This window comes from Trichomonas vaginalis, chromosome I (assembly GCF_026262505.1).
Source record: "Trichomonas vaginalis G3 chromosome I, whole genome shotgun sequence".
Classification (NCBI taxonomy): Eukaryota; Parabasalia; order Trichomonadida; family Trichomonadidae; genus Trichomonas; species Trichomonas vaginalis.
Window position 1 is genome coordinate 3,202,259 of NC_067203.1, and position 13,625 is coordinate 3,215,883.

The window sequence follows — 13,625 nt, forward strand, 5'->3', positions numbered from 1 at the left end:
TTTCGAATTGTAAAGAGATTCAAAGGGAAAATACTAGAGGATAAAAACTACCTCCATGAAAGGGTCATAATGGAGTCAAGTTGTATTTTTTGATATTTTTTGCTTTTCGAGCCTAAATAGGTAGCCAAGATAATGCCTAAAAATAAGGTTCTAAATTCTGAAGTTTACATGATCCTCTCGTGTGCACCCTTAATCATTATAAATTTTTTCCCTCTTTCTTATAACGTTCTAAGTTTTTTATTTACTAAAAAGAGTAAGAATAGCTGAAATATGCTTTCTAATTAGACACAGGCAAACAAACAGAACTAAATTTGGTAAAAGGAGAAAAGAAAAAAAATTATCAAATTCTTTATTAATAATTTTCCAATCTATTTTTTTAAAAAACAAATATCACACCCCATTCATTTGAATTTTTCAAAATTCGAAAATAGAATTATCAATGTTAACTCCAAATGCAAGCCTCATCGATGACGTAAATGCTATTGAAGATGATGAAGCCGATGCACTCGCAGATCAAGATGAAGAGGATATCGAAATGATTAATGAAGATGCGCATTATAGAGTTCAAGCCGAAATTTTAAAAAATGATCATGCAATTCAATATCAAAAACAAATTGACAATATTAAGGATTCATACAATGAAGAAACAAATCAAATACTAGAAGAAGGGAAAAATTTATGCCTGAAAATGGTGGAAGATCAACGAAAAGAAGTCGAAAATCTTGAAAACGAATGGAGAACTGCTCGCAAAAAGCAAATAGATCAAGATTTGGAAGCAAGTAATTCAAAATTGGCTACTGCAAGGGTATTAGCATCATTTCAACTTATCGATTCTGCAAAAACTTTACGTGATACTACCCGAAAACAATCCGCAACACGATCTTCTGAACTGAAAATACTTGATGATCTTTTCGAAAAGCAATACCGCCTAATGATTGAACGCCATTCTAAAGATTTCATTTTACTTCACGAAAGAGTTAAAGCTCAAATTAACAATTCGAAGCTTGATGCAGAGCTACTTAAAAAACAAGCGGATTATACAAAAGATAATCAGGATTCTCAGATTCCAATCGTAATGATTTCATCTGTCAGTATGCAAGCCAAATTTGATACAACTAAGCGCAGCATAATACAAACATTTTCACCAAGACCAGAAAAACGTATTTAGTAAATAACTTTTTATTTTTTTTATTCTAAAAATAATAATCATTTTAGCCTGCACGAAGAGCTAAAACCATGTGTAAAACTTCACCAGCAGATATGTGGGCTGTTTCAACAGTTTGATTGTCTGTAAGATTTTGACCTCTAAATAATAAACGCTGCTGCTCTATTGAAATACCTTCTCTTTGAAGTAGTTCTTCTTTAATTGCTGCTATTGTGATGCTCGGTTCAACTTCTAATTGATGTTTTCTTCCAGAGACAGTATGTACATATATCAGCATTTAAATTTTGACACTTTTTAAAGTTTCTTTTAATGTTAAATAGTTTAGCAAAGCATCAAAACAGTCTATTTTGAAATCAATATGATCAATCGAGTCAATGGGCTCCAGTTATTTTGAAAAGTCTCAAATGATATAACTCAGATGGTAAAATAAATTCTTTCTGATTGAGTCAGATATCATTTTTTTCAAATGAACAAGATACACATCTAGAAGTGATCATAAAAATAATCATACCTCGAAGTAATTCAATACAATCGTTTGAATGAACGAAAATTGAATAAAACATTAGTTAAGAATTGCTTGCAAAACACAGATGGTTGTTATTAAAATTCATTTTAGCCACAATGTTAATACAAAACAACTTTTCGGGAGAAGTTAATTAAAAAATATAATAAAAACTTTATTTTTACTCAATTCTATCGAATATTTTACTTATCCTCACAATACACAATCCAAGTTTGATATACTTAATTTAAGAATAAATGATGATGGGATTGATTTTGAAAAATTAACCAAAATATTACAAAATCATCGATTGCCCCGCGAAAAAGCTAAACAGATCATATACAAATTAAATCACCAATATACATATCATGGAAATTTCTTAATTAATAAAAAATTACGGAATATAAGTTAACTATCTTCATTATAAATTAAGCAGCATAAAAATATGAAGTTTTCCAATTTCCGGTGTGAATATTCCTAAATTTGCATTACATTCTCGAAGCAATTTATCAAAATACACAAAAATATATTACAAATCAAGGAATTGAATTAAAAATAATTAAAGAACGAAAAAATTCATATCGGTGAAAAATTTCAAGCACCTTTTCAACTTTTTCAAAAAGTTAATAATATTAAACTATGTATGCCTGGGTAGTTATTCTTGCAACAATTATATTCTGCATACTATCTATTCTTGTTGGCATTTACTTGGTTGTTAGATTCCAAATGCCAGAAGATAAAAAGTCTTCATGGTTTATCAAAATTATCATCATTTTAACTATCGGCATTTCAGTAATGAACGTTTTAATTTTACCTCTCGACGCACTTAATAGGTCAACGCCAAATCCAATGAATACCACCCTTATGTGTTGGATTTTGACAATAATTTCTGCCGTTCTCGCTTTCATTGTCATTCCTTTCACACTTACATACTATGAAAACGCAGAAGATGAAGATGTTAAGCACCCAATCTGCAAAGCAACATTAAGTGTTATTCCATTCCTTTTGTTCTTTATAATATTTTTACTCATACTCTACTTCCTTGTGAGCGATTGCCAAATTCCAGCAACAATTCATGCTGGCAAAGTTGTCGATGAATCCGAACTTACCACATCAATATATAGTTGTTCTACTTCAACAACAATTGACATCAAACTATCGCCACTTATTTTTGTTGTTACTGTTATAGGTTTCATTGGATATATAATCTTGATTATTTTGGGTGGCATGGGATTTGCCACGCTTCCAATCAATCTCTTTATTGATTTCGTTCGTAGACCAAGACCAATTTCTCTCAAGCAATATGCCAAGGGCCAACAATTAATCAATCGCTGGGCTGAGGAGCTTATCGAGGAAGGCAACAAAATCCGAGAAGAAGGAAAGCATAAAGGCTACAAAAACCGTAAAGTCAAGAGAATGGTAAATAAATATGCGGATCAAATCGAGAATATGGAGCGTGCATACCAGCTTATCGAAGTATCATACAAAGTTCGTGGAGGAAATCCGGTTTGGCCATGGTGTGAACTATTCTTAGGCATAATTTGCATAATAATTTCACTCATTTGGATCATTCACATCATTGTTTACACTTTCTTAGATGTTCATCCATTCTTAAATCAATTCTTCCATTTGCTAGATACTAAATTTGCACTATCTGCAGTTATATTCTTTGGCCTGTTCACATATTACTTGTACTTATGCGTCCTCTCAGGAGCTACTTCTTTCGGTTTGAATTTACTCATTATCAGAGTACATCCTATGGAAGATCAGAATACTCCAATGAATTCAATCTTGTTTAACTCATGCCTTATGCTCTTTGCCAGCTTTGGTGTTGCATTATTTTCAACAATGAACTTCCCGATTTATACAAGACTTACTGCTTTAGATATGATCTATGGCGTTCAGATGAAATATCTCAAAGGCCTTAAATACGTTTGGGAGTACGCAATTTATGTATTTCTCGGAATTTTCGTTATTGCTCTTGCAGTTAAGCTTATTTCTTGCAGTAGAAAGAAGGGAAGAGATGATCGCAATTCTGAAATTAGAAAAGCTCTTTCTACTTATGACACTGATATTGTCAATTAATACTGTAAAATTTATTTTTTTTTCTACACTATATATAAAAATTACTCTTTTACTTCTTATTTTTTAGTGATGGCAAAATCTTATGTACTTTTTAAGAAAAAAAAATTTTTTATGAATACAAACATAAAACAAAGATAGAAATTAATAAGTTGTTAGCAAGGCATTGATTATTGTTCCAATGATAATACCGGCAACGAAAGAATATGCTCGAACATCGATATACACCAACATAACTGATGGTATACCAAAGAAAAGCCCAAAAATCAAGCCATACAAGAAATCTTGCCCAGGAAAATCAATACCATTATCTGTTTGATTCCTGTCATCATCATTATTATTTATTAAAGGTGAATTATGGGCATTATTGTTTTCTGTATGATCATTATTAGCTTGTTCATTTTGAGGATGCTCATGAGCTGCATCTGCTTCTGTAGCTTGGTTTGGTTGTGCGGGAACTGCAAAATTCTGAAGATTAGGAAGATTTGCTCTGATCATGCTCCCAATATCTCGCTGATTGAAAAGTACAGGAAACCATTCTTCCTCAAGGTCTATCATTGATTGTTGTGAACCATCTTCAGGTTGATGAGTACTATGAAATGAATTCCTAATCTCTTGGATTTGCTCAGGAGTGTAATTCATCCTTCGAAGCCTATCAAATCCTCTTAAATCGTTAATAATTATCTCTTCATTATTATTATTGGGCGAATTGGGATCATTTCGAAAAAACCTTGTATAGTAAACTCTGTCATTGAATCAAAACTTGATAAGATCTCATTACCAGTTAATATTCGTCCGCGATAAATGAGCGTAAGTATTTTATTTCGAGGAATTTGAACATTACTGTCATTTTTGATCATACTTATAAGGTCTTTTGTTGTATTTTGAGGTTGTAAATTGAATTGAAGATGTTTATCTCCGGGAAGGATAACATTAATCTTCAGCATATTTAAATTTTGAAATTTTTAATCGTCAAAAATTGTTAATGCTAATAAATTCCTTAGAATTCTTAAGAATTATCACCATTATATAAAAGAATTAGAGTTTATATTAACTTACATATACAGAATACTTGCAAAGGAATTTTTTTTCTTAAATTAATCTTTAGAGGTCAAAATGAAAGAGAAAATTAAGTAAAAAACTGTTTAGAGAATAGTATTTACCAGCCATAAGATAAAGGCTGTTCCAATGGGGCGTTCTTCTTTGAGTTGAGAGAATCTTCCTTGGCACAAACTTTCCAGAATGCAATACATGCGGCAATGAATAAGATGAGAGCAACAACACCAAAAATTATGTAGCCATAAATAGCATATTTTTTGATTAGAGTATTCAGCTTGCCATAACATGTATTTCATTGGATTCATTCCAACCTTTACAACCTAAATAAGTTTCAGCCTCTGGTATAGCACGACCGATAGGATCATCTTTACCTTCGTGAGCGTTCCATTGTTTGCCTATTTCTTGAATAATATTCTTCTTGAAAAGAATGTAGACAACAATAGCACCAATAACACCACAAGAATAAATTAAAAGAATTATTCCGAGAATTAGAGATGGGCAGCGACTTTTAGATATCGAAGCATAAATAGCAAAAGCAAGAATAAATGCGGATGCGCAAAGAATGATAATTAAATAAATTAGAATGGTATCATTATTGCTGATCTGTTTGATCTTTGCTTTGTTAATAAAGACAACGCAAGCAGCGCTCGCAGCAACAATAATACCAATTGATAGGAATGAAATAATGAAAAGTGTGAAATTGGCACAACAACCCATTTCAAAATTTGTCAAAATCTAAGACGATGCCTTTTTTGTAAATGGATCCGATTGGCAAGTTTACAAAAACCGTAATTGATTTATGATTTTTTTGGATCTTTTATATAGAGATATTTCATACAAGTTCATATGAACCGAGAATGTACTATCACGAAAAGTGACACCTAAATTTCATTTTCATATGCCTCTTTATCACTTTGCTATGGTCTTAGCGATAAATTATCGGCTATAAAATTGACTTAGTTTATTTCTATACTCAAGACTCTAGAATACCCATTATCTAATTTTTTGCAAAATTAAAATTAACTCCCGAAATTATTCGAAATTAACTCGACATCATGAGATTCAGTATAAACTAGCACAGCTTCCTACCAGCATATAAACCTTAGTACCTAATATAGCTGCTATACTTTTCTGCTATGAAAATAGAGATATATTAATTTTTTCATAGAATGTCAGAAAGTGGTAAATGCAAAAAAAAGGTAGTGGGGCTTCCAGGGGCTGCGCCCCTTCTAGCCCTGAAGATGATTATTATAAATGAAGTTCTTATATACGGGTCTTCCAGGAGCTTTTCACAAATTATATATGTTTTCATGGTTTGTCACTTTTCTGTCACTTTTCGGGTAAAAACATTTTTATTATTATATATAAATGAATTTTACAAAACCACCGTTACCGTTCTTTGGAAATAAGAGTAGATGTAAAGATATTATATTGAGAGAACTTAAGAAACTACCGAATGGTCTAACATTTGTAGATTTGTTCGGTGGAAGTTTCTATATATCCCATTTGTGCCATATAATATTCCCAGACTCAAAGATTATATGCAATGACTTCGACAACTATATGGACCGTCTCAAACATATACCAGACACAAACAATATATTGAAAGAGTTAAAAGAAAAGATACCTATAGGTAAGATGGAACGTATACCATTAGATAACAAAAATATTGTGAGAGAGGTTTTGAAAAAAGCAGAATATATAGACTGGGATAGTATATCTGCTAGACTATTATATAGTGGTGCTATAAGAGTTCATGACATTGAAACACTTATGTCAAAAGTTTTATATCTTAACTATACAAATGTTTTCAAAGAGGACATAGAAAAATATATTGAGGGTATAGAGTTTGTGAGATGTCATTGGACAGATTTGTATGAAAAATATAAAGACAAGGAAAATGTTTTCTTTATAGTGGACCCGCCGTTCTATAACACATGGGATTTTCAATACCAAGTAGACTGGACTTTGAGAGACTCTTTAGAAACTTTAGACGTTTTACATAACCATCCATGCTTTTACTTTACATCCGATAAAAGTGGTTTGGAAACCGTTATGAGATGGTTAGAGGACATACATGACTATGAGTTTAGATATGACAAGATAGAATATGAGAGAGGTCCTATAAACTGGAGAAAGTGTCATAACAAAGAAATTTTATTAGTAAGTAAATGTGGTTTGAAATCGGATTGTTAGTTTTAGGTTTTTTCCATTGTGTCATTTATTTATTTGACGTGGCAGAAAAGTACAGAGAATATGAAGATGAACCAATGCCTGCAAATGTTCAGTATATGTACTCGTAAGAGATATTTTTATCTAATATTAAATGGACGCACAGAACTTAGCGAATGCACAGCAACCTGGACAACCAAACCCAGAGAATATTCCAAATGAAGTTAGAATACAAACTGCAATGGCAAACTATGGTCAAGTGCCAACAGATGTACAAATGCAAACTGCCATGTCAAATGACGCTGCGTTAGGTTTGCCACCATGGTATGCAAATATGAGATGGAAAGAGTTTTATACAAACCCTGAAGTGGGATATAAACAACTTTATGCAGATGACGCGAACACAGGAGTTGACCCAGAATATGTTTTCTACCAGAGGAGAAACAGAATGTATGAGCTCCAGTTAAAGAATGCTATGGAACTCAACAGGAAACGTAAGAGACTAGGCGGACATTAGATTTTTACATATAGTAAAATGGGTTTCTTCAGTAAGATAGGAAACTTCTTTCGAAATGTTGGAAGAGGTATATGGAATGGAATAAAAACCGTAGGAAGAGGAATTTGGAACGGAGTCAAAAATATTGGTAAAAGAGTAGGTCAGTTTGTTGGTATTATACCTAAAGACCCTGAACCAGAAGAACAAGCTCCTGTTATACAACAGCCTGAACCTGCACCACAGTCTAGTTGGCAACCAAATCCAACACCTCAACCGTATTAAAAAATTATATTTTTACCGTTCGATAGTAGTTGTATATGAAACTAAGTTCTAAGTAAAACGCATGGTATAATGGAATTATTCTTTTTCTTCCATCTGTAGTAAACCATACTTGAAAGTCTGAAATACTTCCACTGGCGGTTCATATAACTTTGTAGGTTTTTCGTAAAAGTCATTTGCCAAGCATAAGAAAGAGTTTTGAGCGCCAGAAAATGAAGCATGAACAATAATAGCAGCTGGGTCGAAAACATCTTTAAATAAATATGGTTCATCTCTTGCATATCGACTGTAAATATTTGCTAAAGGAAGTTTGACTTTCTGATTTAACATTCTTTGCAAATAATACCATGACATTGCAGTGAATTCTGTATATATTTGTTCGTCTTTCTTTGGATTGTCTTCGTAGATTTGAAATGACACTTGTGAATTTTGTTTGTCATATACAATTCTCACATAAAGTGTGCTCTCGGTATTTGCATATTCATCAGCATATTTTGCATAACATGAATTTATTTTATCTTCTATATTTTTTAACGCAGTCTGTAGAGAAGATGAAAGGTCAACTTGTATTAGCTCAATTTCTTCCCACATTTTTCGTTTCCCTTCAGATATATAATCTATATGAAACCTTACAATAAATGGAAAACTTTTATCTTCTACAGACACAAACTTCATTCTACGAAAGCCAATAGCTTTTGTGACAGATGGGTCTCTTAGCCATCTTAATGGGTAGTCAAAACGATAGCCTTCATGCTTTACGGTCTCTGTCTCAAACTTTTGACCGACATTAGTAAAAAGTTCATCTAATGGTTTAGTTGTAGCAACTCTTGAATTTTCTTTTTCTATTGGAAGCATATTTTATCTAGAATAAAAATGTCGAAAGATATTGCTTCCATGAGAGAAATACAACACAACCGACAACTCATTATGCAAGCTCTAAATAAGAACACAACAAACTTTTCAAACTATTCTAAGATATCTGAGTCATTGAAAGAAGGAAACTTAAAACTGACATTAAACCCAATGACAGATGAGTTTCTATTTCAAGACAATAAGAACCATACTGTCTGTATAAATCCAACAAAAGGAACTTTAAACGAGAAACCTATAAATGAACTTCTTTTGAAAGCAGATGTTGACAACAAAGCTGACAAAGAATATGTAGACGATGCAATAGCAAAAGAAGAAGAAAGAGCTAACAATGCTTATGCAACAAAAGAACATACTCATCCTGAACTAGCAGACAAAACATATGTTGACAATAAAATGTCAAGTGAAGTGACAAGAGCTGAAAACGAATATTCTAAAAAGACTCATACACATTCTATATCTGAAATAACAGACTTAAACGTTAGCCTTGAAAATAAGGTAGATAAGGGACTTATGGCTAGTGTGTTAGAGAAGAAAGCGGATAAGGAATATGTGGATGAAAAAGATAAAGAAATTATAGAAAGGGTTGACTGGTACCATGAACGGACATCGAAGATTTTAAAAACTAAAGCCGATACAGGATGGGTTTCAGGATGTTTAGACCTTAAAGCAGATAAAACTTATGTTAACGATGAGTTAGAGAAGAAAGCAAATAAGAACCATACACATACAAGTTTTACAACTGTTGCTATAGAAAGTATTGAAGGAACGGTTGAAGAAACTGGTGGGGATGCAATATATTGTAAACCTCCTAACTTTCCACAAGGTTTAACATCGGATGACGACATAACGACGATGAGAAACATTAGATGTAAAGATGTTTATGTCATGAAGGATGAACATAATATTAAATTCACTGCTCAAGATTTATATGACAAGAAAGCAGACAAAACAGAGCTTCAAACATTAAAGACAGAAATACTTCAAACATTATATCCTATAGGCTCTATTTATACGTCAATGAACTCTACAGACCAGAAACAGTTCTGGGTTTTGGAACTTGGACTCAAATAGTCGACAGGTTTTTGTATTGTGCAAACTCTTCAAAGGAAACAGGTGGAAGTAAAACGATTTCAGGTGAAAATTTACCTGCACACAGTCACTACATAGATTTAAGTACATCTCAAGCAGGTTGGCATAAGCATAAATTTTGGGATTGGTCAGCAATGAAAAAAGGTAAAGGATATGATGTTAAAGACAACGTTCAGTTTGCTATAAATTGTTTCTGGGTGACACTCAGGGAGATGGAAACCATACACATCGCGTTTCAGGGATATACGCAAACAACGGGACAAAGTAAAGACTACATGCCACCTTACATGACAGTTTACGCATGGTATAGAATGCTTAGTCGTCATTTTCAACTTCTTTAGCATATTCGTCAGGAGTTGTCTTATATTTGTTAGGAACTGTCTTTGAAAGTATACCACCTTGAACTTTGACAAGTTTGAAACGAGGTCTGACAATAGTAGTTTTATCTTCTGCTTGCAGTCTGTACATTTTGCCATGTTTGCCTAAAACTTCATAATATTCTCTTGTATACTTTCTTCTATTTTTACGAACACGAATGTGAGTACCTGTCGGGTTCCCATTGTTGTCATAGTCAATAGTATTTTCATATGGGTCGCGTTTAGGTATTTCTATTTTTACTTTGTCACCTTTCTGAAGTTTGAAGCCCGGCATTCTTTCTTGTTTGTCTCTTTTGACTAAATTATTAAATATATAGTCTTTCTCTAAGTCAGGGTTGTTTTTCATTTCTTCGGGGGAGTGGTTTCCCAAACCTTTTTGTTTACGGCTATTGTAAATATTTAAAACTTGTCTCATCTTTGCCATGGAGAAGTGTCTATATTTGTCGTCATATGACATTTCATTTGCTTCACCACCTTGTGGTTGGTTTAAGTCTCTTAACATTTTTATACAACCGTCAATGACACCAAGAGCAGAATGGTTTTGGTCGACAATGAAATATTGGTTTACATTTTTTGAACGCAGATAGTTTTTTACATCATCTGATTTGAAAGAACTTTCACAGTCAGATGTCAGTTTTGTTGGATGGTATTTGTCAACGAATATTGTCAAAGCAGTTTTCACATCTAAAATATTTTTGGACCATAATGGTATGGCTTCACAGTATCTTGTGTTTTGACCGACAAATATTAGCCAGTATGGTGGTCCATCTTCTCTATACCTCGGAATGTTTTCCAAGATATCCATAAACCAAGCATTTGGTGTTGAACTAAAGATTTTTATCATGAGTGCTTTCTTGTTGCGCTTAGAAACATAGGGGTCCTTGTTTGGATTCGTCATTTTTTACCCTATAAGAAATGGGTTTATTTGGCGCATTAGCAGGAGTTGCATCCAGATTTTTGCCCGCAGTGGGAACAATAGCCAGAGGTGTATTTGGAGTTGGAAGGAAGATTTTGAGTACATTAGGTATACTTAAAGAGAAAGCACAACCTATTATACAAACTGTACAGAAAGGTTGGGATGTAGCACGAGATGCAACAAATCTTATTCCAAATCCTGAAACAAGAGGAAAAGTTCAAGGATGGATGGACAATGTAGGAAGACAAGCAGGAAACTATTATAACAAAGCAAATGACTACTATAACCAAGCAGGACACTATATGGACCAAGGTGAAAGATTCTTTAACAGAGGATATAACCATGCACAACAATGGGTAAACAATAACCAACCTCAACCGCCTCAAACGTGGGGAATGTAAAGTTTTTTACTGAGATGAAATGAACAATACAGCATTGAGACAAATGGGTTCAAGATGGATTTGTCGACTTCCAGCAGTTACACAACGTGTTTGTCAAGTTCTTCCTATACCTCAGGAAGTTTTAGACCGACTTAAAAAACAAAACAACCAGTTGAAAACAAACCAAACTAAAATTTTTTACTGAGATGAAATGACCGAAGAAGTTGAAACGGTAGATTTGACACCACAAACAAAAAGTTCAGAACCATTGTCAAAACCTGTCAAAGAACTTACAGATGAAGAGAAAAATTCAATAATAGAAAGTGCCAGGTCTGGAAATACAAACCCTAACTATAAAGTCACTTTTCATAGAAATGGAACGGCTAGTATCTCAAAAAAGAAACAGACTCTCACAAATGATCATTTAAAAATAATCATACCTCGAAGTAATTCAATCACATCGTTTGAATGAACGAAAATTGAATAAAACATTAGTTAAAGAATTGCTTGCAAAACACAGATGGTTGTATTAAATTCATTTTTACCCACAAATGTTAATAACAAAACAACTTTTCGGGAGAAGTTAATTAAAAAATATAATAAAAACTTTATTTTTACTCAATTCTATCGAATATTTTACTTATCCCACAATACACAATCCAAGTTGATATACTTAATTTAAGAATAAATGATGATGGGATTGAATTTGAAAAAATTAACCAAAATATTACAAATCATCGATTGCCCCGCCGAAAAAGCTAAACAGATCATATACAAATTAAATCACCAATATACATATCATGGAAATTTCTTAATTAATAAAAAATTACGGAATATAAGTTAACTATCTTCATTATAAATTAAGCAGCATAAAAATATGAAGTTTTCCAATTTCCGGTGTGAATATTCCTAAATTTGCATTACATTCTCGAAGGCAATTTATCAAAATACACAAAAATATATTACAAATCAAGGAATTGAATTAAAATAATTAAAGAACGAAAAAATTCATATCGGTGAAAATTTCAAGCACCTTTTCAACTTTTTCAAAAAGTAATAATAATAAACTATGTATGCCTGGTAGTTATTCTTGCAACAATTATATTCTGCATACTATCTATTCTTGTTGGCATTTACTTGGTTGTTAGATTCCAATGCCAGAAGATAAAAAGTCTTCATGTTTATCAAAAATTATCATCATTTTAACTATCGGCATTTCAGTAATGAACGTTTTAATTTTACCTCTCGACGCACTTAATAGGTCAACGCCAAATCCAATGAATACCACCCTTATGTGTTGGATTTTGACAATAATTTCTGCCGTTCTCGCTTTCATTGTCATTCCTTTCACACTTACATACTATGAAAACGCAGAAGATGAAGATGTTAAGCACCCAATCTGCAAAGCAACATTAAGTGTTATTCCATTCCTTTTGTTCTTTTATAAATTTTTACTCATACTCTACTTCCTTGTGAGCGATTGCCAAATTCCAGCAACATTCATGCTGGCAAAGTTGTCGATGAACCGAACTTACCACATCAATATATGTTGTTCTACTTCAACAACAATTGACATCAAACTATCGCCACTTATTTTTGTTGTTACTGTTATAGGTTTCATTGGATATATAATCTTGATTATTTTGGGTGGCATGGGATTTGCCACGCTTCCAATCAATCTCTTTATTGATTTCGTTCGTAGACCAAGACCAATTTCTCTCAAGCAATTAGCCAAGGCCAACAATTAATCAATCGCTGGGCTGAGGGCTTATCGAGGAAGGCAACAAAATCCGAGAAGAAGGAAAGCATAAAGGCTACAAAAAACCGTAAGTCAAGAGAATGGTAAATAAATATGCGGATCAAATCGAGAAATATGGAGCGTGCATACCAGCTTATCGAAGTATCATACAAAGTTCGTGGAGGAAATCCGGTTTGGCCATGGTGTGAACTATTCTTAGGCATAATTTGCATAATAACACTCATTTGGATCATTCATCATTGTTATACACTTTCTTATTTGTTACCAGTTCTAAAATCATTCTTCCTATTTGCTGAGTTACTAAATTTGCACTATCTGCAGTTAAATTCTTGGGCTGTTCACATATACTGTACTTATGCGTCCTCTCAGGAGCTACTTCTTTCGGTTTGAATTTACTCATTATCAGAGTACATCCTATGGAAGATCAGAATACTCCAATGAATTCAATCTTGTTTAACTCAGCCTTATGCTCTTTG

At 32.9% G+C, this 13,625-nt stretch overlaps 5 protein-coding genes and 1 pseudogene across 6 annotated transcripts, besides 2 other annotated features; 3 read left to right on the forward strand and 3 right to left on the reverse strand.

The window, feature by feature from the left end:
- Positions 1-439: 439 nt before the first annotated feature.
- On the forward strand, positions 440-1,168 carry TVAGG3_0920320 (uncharacterized protein; the record flags this gene model as incomplete). Its single annotated transcript, XM_001299833.1, has 1 exon — positions 440-1,168. One exon carries the CDS (start codon positions 440-442, stop codon positions 1,166-1,168), a length of 729 nt encoding a protein of 242 aa, XP_001299834.1.
- A 17-nt stretch (positions 1,169-1,185) lies between these two features.
- On the reverse strand, positions 1,186-1,455 carry TVAGG3_0920330 (protein neddylation; the record flags this gene model as incomplete). Its single annotated transcript, XM_051252220.1, has 1 exon — positions 1,212-1,442. One exon carries the CDS (start codon positions 1,440-1,442, stop codon positions 1,212-1,214), a length of 231 nt encoding a protein of 76 aa, XP_051077794.1.
- Positions 1,456-5,974: 4,519 nt separating this feature from the next.
- Positions 5,975-5,999: a mobile genetic element.
- A 1,135-nt stretch (positions 6,000-7,134) lies between these two features.
- On the forward strand, positions 7,135-7,497 carry TVAGG3_0920350 (uncharacterized protein; the record flags this gene model as incomplete). Its single annotated transcript, XM_051252221.1, has 1 exon — positions 7,135-7,497. One exon carries the CDS (start codon positions 7,135-7,137, stop codon positions 7,495-7,497), a length of 363 nt encoding a protein of 120 aa, XP_051077795.1.
- Positions 7,498-7,515: 18 nt separating this feature from the next.
- TVAGG3_0920360 (serine threonine-protein phosphatase family) lies at positions 7,516-7,758 on the forward strand (the record flags this gene model as incomplete). The annotated part of the gene is made up of 1 exon (XM_051252222.1): positions 7,516-7,758. The coding sequence occupies one exon, from the start codon at positions 7,516-7,518 to the stop codon at positions 7,756-7,758; it is 243 nt and encodes an 80-aa protein (XP_051077796.1).
- A 4-nt stretch (positions 7,759-7,762) lies between these two features.
- TVAGG3_0920370 lies at positions 7,763-8,346 on the reverse strand (annotated as a pseudogene). The gene has a single exon. A coding segment is annotated over exon 1 (584 nt).
- A 717-nt stretch (positions 8,347-9,063) lies between these two features.
- Positions 9,064-11,129: a mobile genetic element.
- On the reverse strand, positions 10,033-10,899 carry TVAGG3_0920390 (uncharacterized protein; the record flags this gene model as incomplete). Its single annotated transcript, XM_051252223.1, has 1 exon — positions 10,033-10,899. The coding sequence occupies one exon, from the start codon at positions 10,897-10,899 to the stop codon at positions 10,033-10,035; it is 867 nt and encodes a 288-aa protein (XP_051077797.1).
- Positions 11,130-13,625: the final 2,496 nt, after the last annotated feature.